The sequence below is a fragment of the Symphodus melops genome, assembly GCF_947650265.1.
Source record: "Symphodus melops genome assembly, chromosome: 7".
NCBI lineage: Eukaryota > Metazoa > Chordata > Actinopteri > Labriformes > Labridae > Symphodus > Symphodus melops.
The window spans coordinates 10290546-10310719 of NC_136697.1; the positions used below are offsets into that span (position 1 = coordinate 10290546).

Consider the following 20174-nt stretch of genomic DNA (forward strand, 5'->3'; position numbering starts at 1 on the left):
TTTGTGGGGTGTTTTGTCTTCTTCTCACTTTATTTCTTTGGTCCCTGTGCATTATCACCACATCATCCTCTCTAATTGTCATTCTCACTCGGGCGCTGAATGACGGCAGACACCTGCAGTTCCACCTGTGAAGTAAGTACATTAATATAAAACGCTTTCATTTTCCTCGCCTTTTTCACATTTATTGCACCAGCACACAGATTAAACCTGATGAAAACAACCATCGCAGACAGTATATGTGTTTAATGAGCTGCTTTGAATTCATACAATTATACTCTATATACTGCATTTATTACTTTAGTGATGGATACCGACAAACCGACCGACTCAAACTGCTTGATCTTTTTTGTTTTTTTGTGTCCTGCAGACACGACTGGTACCAAACAGAGTCTCAAGTCATCGTCACAGTCATGGTTAAAAATGTTCCCAAGGATGGTGTGTGCGCCAACTTCATGGAAAAAGAGGTATATGAACACGCATTAATGCAGAGTTCAACTGGAGTCATTCTGTGTTCTGTGTTTTTTTCTATCTCGTGGTTTCTGTGTGGAACTGAGATGGGTTCGCTTTTGGGCGTTTCCTCAGGGGGGCCCATTAGATGGGCCTTCTACACACATATATACACACGCACACACACACGCACACACAGACGTACACCCCCTCCCCATGGACCCATCTATGCCTCCAGTGGTGCCTTGTTAACATTGCCCCCAAAGTACAGATCTAAGAGCAATTTACCCTCCCCAGCTTCTCCAACCTCCTAATTGTCTGTAGGTAGAAGATATAACTGATCTCGGATCAGCTTCAGAGCCCTCCAGGGACGACCTCCTTTCTTTTTTTTCTTTTTTTTTCTCTTTTCCTTTGTCTCCTTCCACTTGTCTTTTTTTCCCTCTCAGAGGGGTAACTGCAGGGCACCCCAGGGAACAGCTTTGTCTTTCCTAATAGAATAACAAACTGAGTTTACCCCATTTCAAAAGAAAAGAGTTCACTCTGTGCGAATCACACAGTCACTCGTTAGGCTCCTTCTGTGCTGGAAAGTACAGATAAGTTCATGGTTTTTTTTTACTAGGTCAGTATATACAAAAGAAATTAAAGATGAAAGGCAGTGTGGTTCCAGCTCTGTTCCCTGGCGACTGAGTGTGTGTACCTACAGATGGTGTAAGAATTCAACTGGAAATGAATTTAAAGTCTTTGATGGTTTTGGGAAATTGCCCAAAAGCTACTTTATCTAACTTTCTAAGTCTTTATCCCTGATGTTTTACTTCCAACATACGTCTGGAGCCAAATCAGAAAAGTCCAGTTTCAGGCAGATGGTGATTATTGAATCTCAGAGAATTTACAAGTTTCACAAGACGAGTTCCTCAGGTGGGCAGGTTTAAAAGTGTGTGTGTGTGTGTGTGTGTGTGTGTGTGTGTGTGTGTGTGTGTGTGTGTGTGTGTGTGTGTGTGTGTGTGTGTGTGTGTGTGTGTGTGTGTGTGTGTCCCTCTAACCAACAAGCTCCCACAAATCCACACAGCCCAGTGAGTGACGGGTGGTTAGGAGCTGTCTGACCCCCCCCCCCCCCCCCCCCCCCCCCCCCAACACACACACACACACACACACACACACACACACACTGGTCACTGTGTGGCTGCAGGGGACAGAGTGAGGATACTCCTGACTGTCAGAGCAGCCACATCAGATCACTTTCCTCCGAGCTGACACCTTCCCCCCATCACTACTGATCCGCCTTTGTGCGGTTAAATGAATGTAATATTTAATAATGCTGCAGCTTCAACACTGACATTGATGAATCTGGGTCTAAAATTGAACATTGCTGAATTCAAATGAATTGAGGCTGGCAGACAGAAAATGAGGTGAGGCTCAGGAAAGTAAGAGAGAAAGAGAAAACCTACTGGATCTGGACTCGAGATCTTTTCTTGGTTAAACTGATATTTAAATTCAGACTAGTCGACCTGTCTGAAGGGAGGAACCACTTAGTCACAATTGAGCAGAATTTATTAACACGGCTTAACTTAGTCTAACACCATGTTGTGTGACGTGTATTTCAGAAACAGTTCCTCATATTCTCCAAAACCAAACTGACGCTTATTCTGAATACTTCTGAAACATGTGACACTAAGCGGCTCGCGTTACTCCGCGGGTAAACCACATCAGATTTGGTTTGCTGAGAGGAGCTAACATTAGCAGTGCTAGCACCCTCAGGCGACGGTCCTCCACACGGTCTGTGCCGGTCTAACCCGACGCAGCTTCTACTACCAGATTCTGTCCGTCTGTTTTGCTGACGTACATGATCCGGGCAGCGGAGCGGGCAAGAACAGGAACGTTAACCGGAGCGACGACCTCCTAGTGGTGGGTGTCTGCATTACAGCTAAGACACAACATTAACCAGCATCATGGGCCTACATGAATGCAAATGTTGATAATAAGTCAAGACAATGAGTAAAACTGGTGCTGGTTGTATTAAAATTTTATAAAAATGACGGATCTGAAAGGACGCTTTCTGAATAGTTATGGATCAAACTTGATTAGGACTCTTTTTATTTTTGTGTTTTTCTTCTTGATTTCTACTAAATGAATGCGAGCCAACAGCAGCTAATCTCTAACATCCAGTGTCTGTGATCTCTTCAGCTCTCTGCCTCGATACGCCTGGCATCAGGGGAGACCTACAACCTCAGCTTCCACCTCCTCCACCACATCGTCCCCCAACAGAGCAACTTCAAGATCCTCAGCACCAAGGTACCACACGCTCCCTCAGCTCATGTAGTCATACGAGACGATTGGAACGCCTTTTTTAAGTCCGACCCTGTGGCTCATTACGAGCTCATGAGGCGGAAACAAACTGGGCTCAGAGTTTTAGATGAGAAAAGGACTTTGAGCTGACAGGCGACAAAGCTGTGAGCATACAGTAAATCACAGTCATGTGATCTCTGGATTATCTGAGGTCAAAGATGAGTATTCAGGTCAAGGTAGAGTGAGCCAATATGTTTCTTCTTCTGCATGAAGAAAAGACGTGAATTGACAGGTGATTTCGTGTAACCAGTTTACGCACGTACTCTAACACTAGATGGTTGGTTTTCAGATGTTTTTTTCTCTCTCCGCAGCGAGCCATGCTGTGGTGGAATATAAAAACTGTTTACCTCTTTTAACACCTTTTCTGTCACTGAAAAACATAAACAGTGAAGAAAACAACATTTGTGGGTCACAGAAGCTCTTCCACTAAGTTTTTTTTGAAAGTCAATGAAAAGTCACCGGATTTTCCCCTCGCAATCAGCACGAACACGGCGTGTCGCCTCGGTGTCCTGGTCGTCGCTCTCGACAATAAAGAAGCTGACTGTAAAACGTGTCGGGGGACATTTTTTATATCCCCATAAAGAAAAGATGATGTCGTAATGTCACACATTGGAGAGATGCGGGCGCTCCTCTTTGCCGAACAACATCAGATATTCTCTCTGGATTGGGGAAAGAATTGTCTGGACAGCTGAATGCCGATGAGTTAAACTCCAGATTTGAAACGTCGGATGATTAAAAAGGCGAAGAAGAAGAAGAAAAGGGTGCAGGAGAGTTAAAGCAGCTAACCGTGTGTGTGACTGATCATTACTTGGGTTCGCTTTTTTTTTTTTAGATTAACATCATAATCTCTTCAGTAATTTAAGGCAGTATAAAGTCGGCAGTCACTACCCATAATTCCTTAATGCTGCTAAAGCTCACTGTAACTGGAGTAGGACTGAGAGAAATCCACTCTGACTGTATCGGTGCGGCTCCTGTGGAGACGTTAGTGCAGTTCACATGAGCAGCTAACAGGAATGTTAAACATCTGCACACACACACACATGCATGCATACACACACACACACACACACACACACACACGGAGAGTTCCTCTGCTCAGTTTAAGGTGATTATGGGCCTAATGAGTAGGAAGGGCACTTTTTTTTGACTAAGGACTAATTAGTGTGTATTCTGGATGATGTGGCCTAATGAGTGTGCTGGCTGAGTGTGTGCTGATTCAAGGTTGAGACCACTGTCAGGTTTTAGCCTCAGTGGATCAAGAGGCAGGTTTCTGTGCGAGTTTTGATTGGTTTTTTTTGTTTTGTTTTTTTTTGTCTATTGTTAGGGGAAGAATGAGTTTTAACGGCGTTGATCCCATTACCTCAGATCTTCTTTATTCATTGAAACTCTTATCATTCTAGTTAATCAGAGATCAAATAACAAGGACGAGAATCCCAACCCAATTATTGTGGCAGGTTCAGTGATTGTTCTGAGTCATGGGAGAAATGTGATTTTCACTGAATTACTGTCATCACCATCACACCGGTGTCACAATTGTGTGTGTTTTTTTTGGTTTGTTTTTTTAAAGAAGCTCGCCCTCTTACGTGTCGAGGCTCATCGTAATTACACATCAAATGTTTCTTCTGATCATTTGATCTGGCACTCTGACACTTTGCTGTTTCTGAAATAAAATTCAGCAGCTCTCCTTTAGGTGTGCAAACTCACGTGCACGAATATGACAACATGTTTACGTGTTTATTGTTTGTGAAAATGGAAGAACAGATGGGAACAAACCCAGAAGCTCACATCCAGTGTCCATTAAGAACATCTGCTAATGAGTCCCAGAGCATCCTCAACTCCTCTCCTGCAGGAGATGATTCTTCTTCAGTGGCCTTGGACTTGTAGAGCACTTTCAGTTCCCTAGACTAATCAAAGTTGCTCAGACACTGTACAGTCACATTCACCCATTTCCACCACGTTCACACTCTCTGCGCTACACTGATATTATCACAAGTCAAGTTGAGAACCATGAAAAGTAAAAGCTAATCAGCCTTAACTTATCTCATTCATACACATTCACTCATCGCTGGCTGGGCCAATCGGGAGCCATTTGATGTTCACGGTCTTCTAGAAGGCTTCATCACGTGGCTTCAGGTGCTCGGAATCGATCCCTCAACCTTCTGGTTGAGAGATAACCGACTCTCCCACTGAGCCACAGCCGTCCCTTTATCTTAAAACAATAACAAACTATAAGAGCTGGAAGTTTTTTTTTAAAAAATTTTTATGACCAAATCCAAAGTCAGTGCTCAGCGTTTGATTCTCCACTTTGTTGGTTTCTTTCTTTTTGTGTTGTCGAAGACACGGTCCAGTGGGCTCAGAGGAATGTTTGATGACAAGCAAAACAAAAAGACATCATGGCTGCAGCATCATTTAGAGAACCTTAAAATGTACCATTGTGTTTAAAGCCTTGAAAGATATTCCAACAATCACAAATATGAAATGAGCACATTTTCTGTTACAGTTTAAAGTATTAAAGCCTTTACGATCGGATCATAAATATGAGATTATATTAAAAAAAAATCCAAAAAACAAGCAAGGTTCACATTGGAGTGATATCAAGTGGATGAAGAAACTCCAAGAAATAAAAGACATTAAGTCAAATAAATGAGATCACACAGAGGTACCTACTACCTCTCTCTACTCAAAGTGTTAAGCAGTTGCAATAATTTTCTTTCACGTCAAGGCTGCAGGTGGAATGAAAAGGCCGCTCTGGATCACAGAAAGTCTTCACTCAAAAGTTCCTCAGGAGCAACAAAAAAAACAACAACAACAAATCATTAGAAATGTGATTATTGGCGTTGTATAACCTGACGTCTCTATCATGTGCATTTTGTCTGCTGGCTGCACCGTGCCGAGCAGAGTCTGACCTGCACACAAACTGCCTCCTCTCAAAACAGCACTCACTCTCACTCGCTGCCTCGCTTTTCCATGGCAACAGCAGACACTGCATACCAGAGGTGCACGTGGGCTGCAGCTTAAACAAGGGCTCAGTCTTCCAAAGACCACAGCTGAGGACGGTCTTAGACTCTTTTTCATCTGTCCACAGCCTCTGTTTTTCCTCCAAATTTACCTTCTTATCTGTGTGTTTCCAATCTTTCACATCACAGAAAAACACACACACACTCACACACACACTCTCTCTCTCTCTCTCTCTGTATCTCTCTCTGTACCTCTTGCTGTCCAGCGCTCATACAAAAACACACATTCACCTCTCTTTACAGAGTGTGCAAACCCCCCTCTCCTCCCACAAAGAGCCTGACTGTTCCCCGGTCCACCGGGCTCCTCTGGTACACATGGCCCCCACACACACACACACACACACACACACACACACACACACACACACACCTACACACACACCTACACACACACCTACACACACACCTACACACACACACACACCTACACACACACACACCTACACACACACACACACACACACCATGAAGCCCACACTGTTAGCTGCAGCATTTCAAGGTTCAAAACCTCTCTAAAGCAGCTAACTCTTCTAAAAGTCATCAGGTGAAACGTGTGTGCACACTGAGAGAGACCCCGGTGAACCCCGCCGCCTGTCGGAGCGCGTCTCATTTACATATTTCGGAGCCGTTTCATATTTCTGAAGCCAAGAAGCCACTGGGGAGAAAAACATTCAAATGAACAACGGCATCAGCAAATCAACTTTCCTCCAGATTGGCATGCATCCCTAATGAGCGTTTAAAAAAAAAAAAAAAGCATTGCCCTCGGAGCTGTTGATTCCCAACCAACTTCAGTCTGTCTGTCTGTGTGTGTAATAGGCTGCCCTGCACCCTGCGCTCCACAATGTTTACGCTTCATCTCCTCGCTGTCTTTAAAGACAACTTAGCAGGGGGAAGCTAAGCTGTCCATGCGTGCGCACACACACACACACACACACACACACACACACACACTGAACAGTAATCTTTCTACACACTTTGTGTCATTACCTCCAAGTATTTGCTGCGTGTGTGTGTGTGTGCGAGTGTCGTCTGTAGCACATTATCGTCAGTGTGACCTCCTCCTGTCCTCCCCGACGACAGACATTCCAACCGCAGGGGTCACCGCGGCAACGGGGAGCCAATTACACACCAGTGTGTTTGATCAGAACAGACGGCTGCCAAGCACACACTCGGAGGCGCGCACGCAAACACACTCAACGCAATTCGATCAACTCTCGCTCGTTCATTCAGCTCCGAACTCATCTCTTTTTGGAAAATAGCTAAAGTGGCGTCTCCGCTCTTTAATTTGCACGCTTGTCAACGTCTAAGAATGTTTATATTTATTTCATTTCTGCCTCTTTCAGGCAGAGTTTGTATTGAAATCTGAAATATCTTGCGGGGAGAAAAGGGGAAGAAGATGCCGGTTTAGGAGTTGTGGCAGTTAGAAGCAGGAGGGGGGCGATGGGTACAAACACATGTGACAAGCGACACGGGACCCCAGTGCCCCTCTCTAAATAGCATGTGTGTGCGTCTACATGTGTGTGTGTGTGTGTGTGTGCTGTGCAGATTGTATGGTCCGGCCCCTGGGGTCCTGTGGGTGGTGGCCGCTGTATGTGGCTCTGCTGTCACATCCCTTCACGAGCCGTTGCCTCGCCTGTCAAACACACAGAAGAGACACACACACGGCGCCTGGCCTGCCATATCCCTTAAAAGCTGGGAAACACAGATGTGGCAGCAGATTAATGTTGTATGGCTCAGGAGCACGCATACAAGCACACACACACACACACACACACGTAGCGGAGCCTCGACTTCTGCTGTGTTTTACACCACACAAACGTTAAAGACGACTAAGGGCTTCTGCTAATTCTAAGATAACGTGAACGTTTGTTTGACTGACGATATTTGGTCCTTTTTTTTGTCCTGAAACATTCTATAAACGATTACAATCAATTCTTAACCTATAAGTCAGACAGACTGTCAACAGGCGGCCTCGTTAAAACTGAAAAATGATACTCGACTAGCTGGATATCTGGACTAACATTCGTTCAAGATAACATCAGTACACGCAAGGGTAAACGAAAAAAAAATCTATAAACACATGAAAAGAGACGAGCGTATCTGTCTGAATGGCAGTTAGCAGTATATGTCAGCCTTTAGAGTAGGTTGGGTAAATGCACATTTTGATCAGGAGTGAAGTCTTCAAAGAGAGCCTAACAGAGCTCAGAGCAGCACCAAGGCCAACACTGCAGGTGCACCTGTCAAGAAAAACTCAACAAGTGATTTGACACAGCAACAGGAGCTGTCTAAGAAAATCAATAGGAACCAGTTTATCAAACACACAGTCACAAGTCACAATGGATTATCAGAGTTGATCCCAGACGAGCTGAGAGAGCGGTCGTTGGGCGTGCTACACCCTGAGTGGGTCACCGGTCCATCACTGGGGTGACACCTAGAGATTGTCAACCATTGACTCTCACATTAACACCTACAGACAGTTAGCTGCCAATCAGCCTAATGAGCCTGGACTGGATGAGGAAGCTGGAGAACCAGGAGGGAACCTGATCAATAAAACATGGCGCACAGAAAGGCCGTGGGATTCTAGAGCAGCCATCTTGCTGTGAAGAAACAGCGCTAGCCGTGGCATCACCGTGCAGCGCCTCGCACACTTTTCAAGCGTCATTTTGTTGTTGCATTTTTGAACACGGTAGATTTTCGTATGATAAAACTACACCATGCAGTGTGGCGCTATGTTGAATTATTTTAAATCTCAATTAATCTGCTCCCTGGTTTGTTTGTTTGTTTTTTTAGTGGCGTTCTTTGAGTGTCAGAGCAGTAAAACATGTCTGTGTTAATATCTCACAGCTGATTCAGACTAATGGTTTCACGCAGCTCTTATGCCTATTTAAATGAACACAGAATCAGGCTGTGTGCACTAACTTGCAAAAAAAAAAAAGAAAAAAAAGTTTGGTTCGTCTGAAGGCTGTAACCTGTATTCTCAGCAGAGGTTTGCTTTTTTTAGTCTCTCAGCCCGTGGCTGTGCAAGCCAAAAAAGTTAATTTCGGACACTGCACAGATGCCTGGCTGTGCACGAGGCCCCTTTGTGCTGCAGAAAGCGCTGACACACACCTAAGTGATCTATCAGTATGCCGCTGCTCGCACTCACTCGTCACGTCGGTGGCGACGGCGGCAGCAGCAGCAGCAGCGATCACACTGTCTCTTACTTCCCTCAATCTGCTCCCCTCACTCACTCACACTTCGCTCGCTGCCTCTTCCTCTCTCACCTTGTCGTCCTCCTTCCTTCCCTCCTCTCCGCTCGCGCCTTCATAAATGAATCATCACATCGCCAAGCAGAGCAGAAATGTTCCTTAATTGCACCGACATAACCAGTGCTGTCTTTCACATGCACACATATCAAACGCACACATGCCATGAATGGGTGGGAGGGGGTGTATAGGAGGAGGAGGAGGAGGAGGAGGAGGGTTGGCACGGCGCTTGAGCTTGCGTGTCGCTGGTATGTGCGCTGTCAATGCAGCTCAGTGTTAAAAAGTGTCCACGTCCTCTCTCGCCTCATTGTTTTTCCTGCTCTCCCATGTTCTCCTGGTGTAATGATTTGGATCAGACGCTGCTGTGTGGAATTAGGCTCTCCCCCCCCCCTCCTTCTCCTCCTCCTCCTCTCCTTTCCATCCCTCTCTCCCGCACACTCCGTCTCTCACACTGGCCCTCTGGCTGACAGGCATCTCATTAGTGCAGTATGTCTGTCAGTGAGGTTCGAGATTGAGCTGTGCCCCCGCATATCCCTGATGTCTCTCACACACACGCAGGATGGTTTGACAGGCGGTCTCTCTCTCTCTCTCTCTCTGGCCTCAATAATGATCTGATGTCCTGTACTTTTTAACATGTCACTGTAATGGATGCGTTATTTTGGTCGCACGCCTCAAAGACGACCGTTTTGCTAAACATTGTTATCTCCCTTGTTTCCTCTCCTCTTGCCCCCCCCTCCCTTTCCTCCCCCCCTCCTTATCACTCTACATCTGTCAGGTGGAGTTCAAGATGAAGAAGACGGATGCCATCAGATGGGAGAAGCTGGAGGGAGAAGGACAGGAGTCCAACATCAAACACTTCGATCCAAGTCAGTCGACCGCTTCGGCATTTTACGCTCCTCTCCTCTCCTCTCCTCTCCTCCCCCCCCACCACCAACCATCCCGTCTCTGCTCTCATCTCTCCCTCACCCTCTTCTTCTTCGTCGTCCTTTCTGTTCGTTCTCTCGCTCTGCAAAGATCAATATGAGCTCCTGTGTTTGTCTGTTCACGCTGAAATGAGAGTGGGCAGCGAAGCCCTGCTGGAGTCTTTCATTAGTCTGACGGTGAAAGTAGGCAAAGAGAGGGAAAGGTATGACGGTGGAATATGACTCAGTGTTTTAGCCCACACAGTCCCATTACTGACAGGATTAATTACTTATGTAAGTGTGTGTGGAGGGGGAGTGAAAGTTAAGTGGGCAGCCAAAAAATCTCCAGCTAGTGTTTATGAGCGCCTGCTCATAACTCGGCCTGTCGTTACATTCAGACACAATATCTGACATCTGATTTTTTTTTTTTTTTTGGGATCACATCGCTGTTTATGTCCAAGCTTGGCCTGAATATGTCTGCTGCTGTATTTATGTAAATCTGTGTCTGGATTACATTTCCCCGCTCTCCTTCTCCATCTCTTGTTGGGATTATGCAGCGGGCCGCATTTCATCCTGAAAATATAGAAATCAAATCATAATGTGATACTTGAGCTTTTCGACTTGGGTGATTTGGGTAGCAGTGTGAGCGAAAGGAATTCATTTGATGAGACTTGGCGTGATGAGATGATAAAAGTCTAGTTATTAGAATTGCTTTCAATTAAAATTGCAATTAAAAAAAAAAATCTTTCCACAGAAAGAAATGAGCTGTTTCTCTGAGGCCTTTCGCAGGGATCTGAGAGCTCTCCGACTGAAACTCTGTGAACTTTTCCCATCAGACCAGTACCCGACATCGTCTCACTACACTCAGAAATGGGACAAGATGGTGGTTGATATCAGCGAGGAGGAGAAAAACGAGAAGCTGGAAGGAGATGCGGCGCTCAACAAGCTCTTTCAGCAGATCTACTGCGACGGCACGGACGAGGTCAAACGAGCCATGAACAAGTCTTTTGTAAGTATCAGTCTCAAGTGACAGAGTTGTATTCGCTGTGAGTGCAGCACCCTGTTTCACAAAGTGTTGCCGAGACATCACACATGATGTCAGTCTGGGATTCCTGTTGTTGTAGCTCCAAAACATCCTTGTTTGTCTGCTGCTGGCGTCAGTAAAATCCCTCACTTCAATCTGCTGCTGTCTCTTTAAGGCCTTCCTCCCAACGGGCCTCCTTTCCTCTGACTGGAAAACTTTGTTTGCGGTCACAGGGAAATTTGATTGAGCTCCCAGGTGGGCACCAGTGTGGGCGTGTCCTCCAGTTTAGCTCCATGCTTTGCTCTAATAGGTCAGCAGAGCTGTCAGGTTGAGATTAAGTCTCAGCAGAAAACCACGTCCAGGGATTACACCAACTTCTTTGCATCTTGTATTTAAAAAAAAAAAAAAAAAAAAAAAAAAAAACTATGCCGAGGTTTAGTTTGGACATCTAACATTATAATATTAGATGTATTGAAAGACGCATCAGTAGAATAGATCTACTTAACCTAGTTTGTTACTGAGCAGCTAAAGCCAACTGAATCCCCTCAAAGAAACCCCATGTCCCCTGCTAGCTGCACAAGAGGCTCACTGAGTAGAAGTGCATGTCGAGTGCTGTTTGTTTTTCACAACACATACAGAGCCGTTATCACTTCTTCTGTTTTCATCGTTGTTAAAGTCCCCATGAAATGAAAAATACATTTTTCTGCTTCTAATCCAGCCTTCCTGTTTTAAATGTTAATTTATTTAAATTCAATTCGCCTTATTTATCCGTTAAGAACTTCACTTGTGTAAAAAAAAAGTATCAGTGCACACACATGAATGACAGCACAGCACAAAAAATAAACCACTCACACACACACACACACACACACACACGCACACACACACCACCACCACATCACCATCCAATTTGCGATCAGAGAGTCCTGAGTGAGTGAAGCTTGTAAACCAAGACACGACTCATCTGTTATTATCGTCCAAATATATTTCAATAAAGCATTATCTGAGTATTTTTACATCAAAATAACTGCATGTTCACTTCCTGTTAAAAGTATCAAATGACTGATGACTCATCCTCACTTTTTTTGGTGACCAATTAAAAAGCTTTGTGGAAGCTAACGATTCAATTTAAAACATTCCCACGTGATGTCCCGCCTTCGATCTTGTGATCGGTCCTACCCTGTTTCCAAAACGACACAGCACTGCAGAGAAATATTCTCCAAGTTGGGCTTCATGAGAGGCAGCTCGGTTTTTAGATGTACTTGTGAAATGTTTATTTAAAGTGCTTACGAGTTTTGTACATCTAAATAAATGTCATCCTGCTAGAAACCAAACTAAACACAAACACATATCATATGTATTATTTTACTGACGTTTTTACAACATGTCTAGTGTTTAGTGTGTTTAGTGTGTGGACTCAAATTGGACTTGAATAGTTTCACATAAAAGTCGTGCTGATGCCAGAAGCAGAGCGGGTCTGAAGGTGTCCTGGAAGGTTTTGGTTGCTGTGCAGTAGTTTTCCACGAGGACCGTCCTCTTGTTGCCTCTTTGCCTCTGCCTACATCCCATGTCTTTCCTCCTCCATGTGAACAAGTTACTCATCTGTAAATCAAAAACATACAGTCAACCATCAAAGTGAAATGAGTCACAGTCGTCACTCCTCTGGAGGGCCAGCCATTGTACTTATTTTAGAAAATCAGATCACAAACAAACTCTCTTCAGTCTGCCCACAATCTGAACCGACAGCAGCCCACTGACGCAAACATGTTCGTTTGGGACATCACAGCTGTTTCAACATACATTGTTTACCTGAATTCTGTTACATTTCACACCATTATTATCATAAGATTCACGCAAAAATTCTTTTTTTCATTTATTTAAATCAAAAACGGTGCTATAAACAACTGTGAATCTGCATATTTTTCTGTCCACGCTCATAATAGTGAGTGAAAGGAATATAACACATGCAGCAGCGACAGCCTGTCGATTTAATGAGCTGCTGAAAGAGTGTATTTATGAGGACGAAGAGATGTTTGCAAGACTGAGCGAGTGCAGCGAAGTGTTTATTGATGATTGGGTTGAATCAGTGTTGGTCGGGCTGCGAGCTGCTGGGACAAAAAAGGCGTGGACAAGTGGAGGGACAAACAGTGGAAAGACATCTTGGAGTAACCCGTGTGTCACAGAGAGGAGGGGGGCCCAATGGGAAACTGGAATTCTTGCAGTCTTAGATGTATCTAAACCTGAATACTTAAAGTCTTGTATTTAAAAACACATTTTGTACGTACGTAGAGGCCGTGGGTTTGAAACTGATCTCCGCCCTTTGCTGCTTGTCGTCCCCCATCTCTCTCCTCCCATGTCCTTTCTCTTTAAAATGCCCCCCAAAATAACTTCACATTTCTTACATGAGCGGCCCAGATAAGTTTAATGACAGCAACTTTTCCCAACACTTGTTTGTCTCTACACTCAAATTAAACTGGGACTTATGTTTGTTTCAGTTCAGTTTTTACCTGCCGATGAAAACGAAATAAAAAAAGAGACTTGATAGTGATACGATTGACTGACTGTTTAAAGACACCAGGATGAGTCTTTTATTTGTCAGAAGACACTAACAATCATGACGCAGACAGAAAGGTCCTCACAGGAGCTTTAAAGGTTATTTTAGGCTGTTTCTGTGTCTGTAGCTTTAAATGCAAATGAGCAGTGTTTGACCACGCCCCTCTCTGGAAGGTGTTGGGTAGCTCTGGCTTTCCTGCACCCTGCCCAATTGTTTACATTGGGAAGGTAGACTCAGGACGGAATAAACACCCAACTGTGGGAGTGTCACCCTCCTGTGGGAGGGGTTACTGCCCTTTGTGATGTCATGAAGGAAAAATCTCGACCTGTTAGAGCACACATTTTCAGGCAATTGTGGAGGAGGCAAAACACACACACAGGGACACATCATAGTTAGAAAAACCTGGTGAAGTGGATGTTGCATAATGTGTGATCTTTAAAGTAGACGATCAACGGCACATCTACTCAACCACTTGTCATAGCTGCAAACAAGCGCACTTGGTGATTCCTGTGCTGGACAAGATGTTTCATGCAGCGCTGTTTTCGATGACGAGGTGACCTCACGGTGGAGAACAGCTGAACACTGATGAAAGCATTTCCTGTCATCTCAAACATCCGAGCTAGCGCTGATGTGTGTTTAAACATTCATGTTGAGTTGTCACTTCTGCATTTGGAGCAAAAGACCTGAAGAGGAACAAAGGTCAGTTAAAATGGCAATAAAGTCGAGAACGGGGGCGGACTGGGCATAAAAACAAATCCAGCTCGTTCACCCACGTGTGCTCTGAACAATGCTGAGGTGGACTTGTCTCTTTTAGCAGTTAGAAGAAGGATGGGTTCTGATTTTCCAATTGAATAGTCATCAGTTTATTTAAAAGCCATCTAAGTGTTAATGCTTCTTTTATCTCATCTTAAAGAAAACGTCCCATGACTTTTAGTGGCTGCTTGTAATGACGTACCACTGCCAGATGGGGGGCTGAAGGGCATCGAAAGCTTGTTTTCTAGCTGCCATTAAATGACAAAAGAAGAAGAAAACATAGGGTCAGGTTACACAAACGTAGCGTAACAGACTACTTACTAAACAGATCTTTTAGATCGTGTAAAGGGGCTTTCGGGTAAGATTTGACTAATCTATTTATTCTTTATGTAAGTCTTGGTGCAGCTCTCCCCAGGCTGTCAAATTGCTTCCTGGTAAACCTGAAGTACACCTGGATGCAGCTGTTACAGTGCTGCAAACCCAAACTCCCCCAAATCCTCTCATTCCCTGATGTTTTCATGAACTCACACTCTTCTGCTTTGCTGCTCATCTCCTTCTCCTCAGCAGGACAACAGAGACCAGAGTGACTCAGAGCGGTCTACTGAACCGTGGACAGAAACATTGTACATCCAAATAAAAACGTCACTTAGAGATTGTGTGTGATGAGTTTGCAGATTTATATCTTCATCTGTATAAACAGTCCTGAACACCATATATGTCCTTGTTTGTTTACACCTGTATACACACACATATATAGTTTACACAACCAAATACCCAAACTGACCATAAACCCCCACTCCATCCCCCAGCTTTCCTTACCTTGTGCTGGCAAGAGATTCTTGTCTCAATCGTGTCGAGCATTACTTGTTTATTTTGTTTACCGATATAAATAAACTCTTCCCTTCAGAAGTGATCAGTTGTACTTTTTGAATTCAATGATCAATTATACTAACTAGTTTACTTAACATTGGTAAGAGTGTCTAAGGTTACAAATGCTGTGATGGGATGCTAAAGTGTTAGCCTGTTAAACAAAGAGCTGGTCCATTTGTAAAGAAAGGAAGTCACAAGCAATAATTCACATTTCATTTGAGTTTTGGCTCGTGGCTTTTGAATAGTCGTTGTACGTGGAGTGTACATCCAGAGCAAAGGGCGTTCTATGACAAGAATTTTATTTCATTAAATCCGCTGAAGGTAATTTCCTGTCCGTCTCTCCCCCCCCCCCCAATAGATGGAGTCAGGTGGTACGGTCCTGAGCACCAACTGGAAAGATGTGGGCAAGAGAAAAGTTGACGTCAGCCCACCGGACGATGCCGAGTTTAAGAAGTACTGAACACCTCCTGTCCCCTCTCTCTTTCTCTCCTTCTGCTTTTTCCTCTTCCACGCCTCTTTCTTCATTTTGGTCCCATCTCAACTTCCCCTTCCTCCTCCTCCTCCTCCTCCTCCTCCTCCTGCCCTTCAGACGTGTTGTTTCTCCTGTGTTCTCACTAAGTGCAGGGAGCCTCTGTGTTCCCACTTTCACTCTTTGCCTACTCTCTGCAATAACTAACAGCCAGATGGGGTCATTTAATTTAAATAATCTCTTCTTTTTTAAAGCCCATGGACTCTTAAATGGATTCACATGAAACTGACAGACATGAACTTTTCGATCTGGAACATTATGTTTTTTTCTTTCTCCCTTCAGTCTCCTTTTTTTTTTAGAGCCCTCCGTTCAGGAACATTTTATGTCTTTGTGATCAGAGCTTGTATAAAAACTGTAAACTTGAAGAGAAAAAAAAAAAACAACATATGAAAATTTAGAATGACAACAATGTTTTTTTTAGCTCATGCTGTCTATTCTGTACACTCAGTAAAACGTCAACAGCACTACTGACTTGTCTGGAGAGTGTGACACGTCAGCCAGGAGCTTATTAGTGCTCATTCCCTCAGTGTGATTCAAGCTTCAGTGTAAATAAAAGATTTGTTGTTTGGCTCACAAACCTTGTCTCCTGTTTTATGGTTCGTTGTCTCTGGGAAGTGCTTTGGACGGGCCCCAAAGTCTCTGAAGGGATGCATCACATGCAAAAGCAGCTGTATATTATGACGGGCAGCGGGGCTCTGTGATTAGGTTCTGAGAGGAATGAAATGTGACAATGCTGATAGGAGAGCAGGCAGCTTCAGATCCGGCTGACAGCTGGAGGACACGGTTTACGTTTCGGGTTCGATTGGTTTCCAGTCGAGGAGCCTGGAGTCGCTTGGCCAGCAGGTGAAGATGCAGCCCTGAGGTGCAGCTGTGATTTACAGTCACAGATGTGAGAGAGCTGCTCCTCTCCCTGTTCTCCAACCACGTGTATGCATCAGCTGTAACTGTGAAGAGGCGTCCTGCCGCGGCTAGAGAGCATTAATATGGATCAGCCTCCGAACCGCATCATCAAGCCTCTCACACTGAGTTAAGTGTTAAATTCATCTCGCATCGTTTCATCTCTCGTGACGATCAAACACCCGTTTGTGGCTCTGGATGGAACTCTTAGCTCCACAACACTCACACACACACACACACACAAACACACACACACTTCTCCACTATCCCTAACACACATGCACAAACACACCGCCCCCATCCTTACCCCCTACCCCCGCCTCGGGCGGCTCTGTGACATCAAAAGGAGCTAAGCGCTTTGCATCGTGGGTAAGATCTGGGAGCGTGACGGCTACAGAGTCTTTAGTCTCATTAAAGAGTTCTAGAGCTGCAACTCTCACATTAAAGAACTCTGGAAAACTTCTCTGTGCTCATCCCTTTGGAGCAGCTCCCACATGTGACACGTGTGAGGACTGGAAAGTGGCTCCGAGTGGGCGAGAGGAGAGAGAGAGGGTTTTTCTTAAATTTACAGAATAAAAGTCACTCATTGGTCAATAAGAGAGAATGAGGGTGTTTACTTAAAAAAAAAAAGTTTTATTCAGAGATATTGCACTTTGAAAAAGATCGCTCATCGTCGAGACAATGAAATGCATTTAGGTGAAAGTTTGTCGGAGAAGCGTACAGTTCATGGTTTTAATGAGTCAACATTGGAAAGAGAACACATTTCAGGATTCAGAAATATTTTTCACGGAAGTTAAAACAATCAGTTCTACTGAAGTCAGTGGACTGCTATTAAAGTATGTTTGCAACCTACACGAGTATTTACATGAAAAGCAAAGAATTAAAGCAAAAGAAAAAGAGAACTTCTATAAATACAAGCTTCGCTGCTCCCCTAAGATAAATGTGGCATTTTAATATTTGAATTAAATATAGACGACGTTGGCCTGACCTTTCTGTAGTTTTTATAGCGTGTTCTCTGGAGAAGAATCAACGTTCTGTGTCTTGCAAAATGTGCAAGCCAACATCTTCCTTAATGTTTCCCTAACATCCCCTCCCCCAGACCCTGAACCCTCCCTCGTTTTCTCCCTTCACTCCACCATCTCCCAGGTGTTCATGGGCGTCTACACCAGCCCCAAAATGCGAGCCACCCACCAGTTGCAGGGCATGATGATTCTGCAGGCCACCCTGCAGCCCCGGTAGTGATAAGGATAGGGATGGTAGCCTCCCAGCGGCTCGCAGATCTTCTGGCAGTGGGTGTAGCCACGTCTGCACTCACGGCAGCACACGCCCTCGTGATCCAGCATGGGGTCAATGTCCATGGTGCCCTGTTCGCCTTCCAGGCCTCTCTGAGGGATGACAGAAAAGACCGTGTTAGTGTGAACAGTGTTGGATCACATTCTGCTAAGTGAAACTGTGCGTGTTGAGCAGCGACGAGGGCTCATTTCAAACCAATTAAAAATGGATTTCCGACAGACGAGATGGGGGAGGAGGGGATGTTGTCAGATGTGGGTTTTTGTTGTCAAATATTTTCTTCTTCAGCCTGCTGCGTGCTGTTTACCCCCCTCAGTGGTTGTCAGGAGTGTGTGGAAGGAGATGTGGGCTTACAGAGGGGAGGGAAGGGAAAAATAGGGCTCAACATAAGGGGTGAGGATGGAGGGCATGGGGGTGTGTATGTATAGGAGTCTGTGTGTGCTCAGCAGGGCAAAGGGGCTGGGGAGGAGGGGTGTATTATTCATTCTGCCTCAGTACTGAAAGGAAAGCTTTGGACAGCCTCACATGCAGGGGAAACACAGCCATGCATACACTCAGATTTGCAGTGACAATCCGGGCCACTCCGCCGTGACCCCGGCATCTGCTGCCGCTCACACAGCTGTGAGAAACTCTCTTCATAACAATCCCTCTCAGGTAGCTTAAAGATCTGAACGGACAGCCTGGGACGTTGTAAACAAACCAGGAGAGGAAGAATGTGTGCGTTTTTGTGACTCACCTGATAGGGGTTCTCCGGGTTCAACTCTGTCTCCACGTCCTCCTCCCCGGTCACTGCTGCCTGGCGGCGCTGGCGGGAGGCTGCGGCGGCCCTCCTCTTTCTCTGGCCGCCTGCACAAATCACATTCTCAGTATCTGACAGCAGACCAAATTTAGGAGCGCAGTGCCACTAATGTTGCTCAGCTCAATGATTGCACTGCTGTTTCTCTGGCAGCATTTTTGAAGTCCTCTGATGAAAGAGAATAAAAATTGTGTTTTGAGAACTTTTGACCTCCCAGTATGCTAAAAATTGTACTCTCGGTAGTTCTGAAACTTCAAAAGGGCTTCAGCTTTTCTTTTTTGAGTCTGTTTTTCCTTCTGCGGCTTCAACAGCGGCGATGTTAAATGGAAATTATTGAGCCCGTTTGACCTGCATTCTCTGTGTTTTGTTAAAAAATAAATAAATAAAATAAATTATCATTTTTTTCACAAGAAAATGACTTACTGGTTGAGTAGGTGGGACGGAGCCAGAAGATTGGCAGATCTCCACACAGGTCCTTTATCTTACTGCTGAGGAAGGCCGAGTCCGAGAGAGGAGCGTCAGCCGCCACCCAGATCAGATCATCCTCAAATTTGGCCGGCATCACTTCATCCTCCTTCAGGGGAAAGAAAGTGAGAAAAACAAACATCACAACAAAACATCTGAAGATGTACCCGGCTGCTGGCGGCGTATCATCACACTTGTTTATGGATCTTGTTACCAGCCTCTCCCTTTAAATAGCCCACAGTCTTTGCATCTTGTCCGAGTCTAATCTGCATTAATGCTGCGCTGTTAATGCTCCTTACAACAACATAAAATCAAGTAGTAAAAAACAGCCCCAGAGGCTTTAGTATACAGATTCTCCTTGCACTAACGGTTAACTGTATACACAATGTCAAGACTCATCAGGATCTGAATGGGAGGAGAGATTGGATGGCCTAAATTTGCAGGTTTCTGCAGAGAAACTAATGAGGTTTTCAGAGAAGAGACAGTGTAAACATGCAGACTCTGAATCCACAGCCTGCAGGTAAAAAAGGGAATTCTGCAGGGAGGATTTTGCCCAGAGGCATTTGTTCCTGTGGGCCACTCCGCACTCACCACACATGTTAAGGGAATGTTATCCTCCAACCTTTTCCGATTTTATTTTTTTTTCCCTGCTCAAATGATTTGCTGCAGGGACAAATAAAAGTGAGGTCCTTCTGCACCGCTCCAATGATAAGAGTTTCTGACCCACTCTCTTGCTGGATGTGTGTGTATCTGTGTGAGCGCGTGCTTATCTAACCCATATTTGCCATCACTCTAAATTATAGCAAATGACCAGCCTGCAGCAACCATTATAATAACATCTCCCTGTCTGCACACACAAAATCTCTCTCTCAAAACACACACACACACACACACACACACACACACACACACACACACACACACACACACACACACACACACACACACACACACACTATCCTGAACCAAACGATCATTTATGAGGCAAAGAGAGGCAATAACACAAACACACAGAAAAGAGCTAACGTGAAATAAATGATCC

The 20174-nt window shown here is 44.8% G+C and overlaps 1 protein-coding gene across 2 annotated transcripts in view; it reads left to right on the forward strand.

Annotated features, from left to right (window-relative positions):
• sugt1 (SGT1 homolog, MIS12 kinetochore complex assembly cochaperone) overlaps positions 1 to 20174 on the forward strand; it is a 37278-nt gene that overhangs the window by 8611 nt on the left and 8493 nt on the right. The window contains exons 8-13 of one of the 2 annotated variants that reach the window (XM_079347387.1): positions 110 to 132; positions 368 to 464; positions 2629 to 2736; positions 9828 to 9918; positions 10791 to 10963; positions 15514 to 15608. In XM_079347387.1, the coding sequence (XP_079203513.1) occupies positions 110 to 132; positions 368 to 464; positions 2629 to 2736; positions 9828 to 9918; positions 10791 to 10963; positions 15514 to 15608 (587 nt within the window). Of the gene's footprint in view, positions 1 to 109; positions 133 to 367; positions 465 to 2628; positions 2737 to 9827; positions 9919 to 10790; positions 10964 to 11153; positions 11272 to 15513; positions 15609 to 20174 lie in introns of those variants that run through there. The other variant, XM_079347388.1, reaches the window with a different exon arrangement.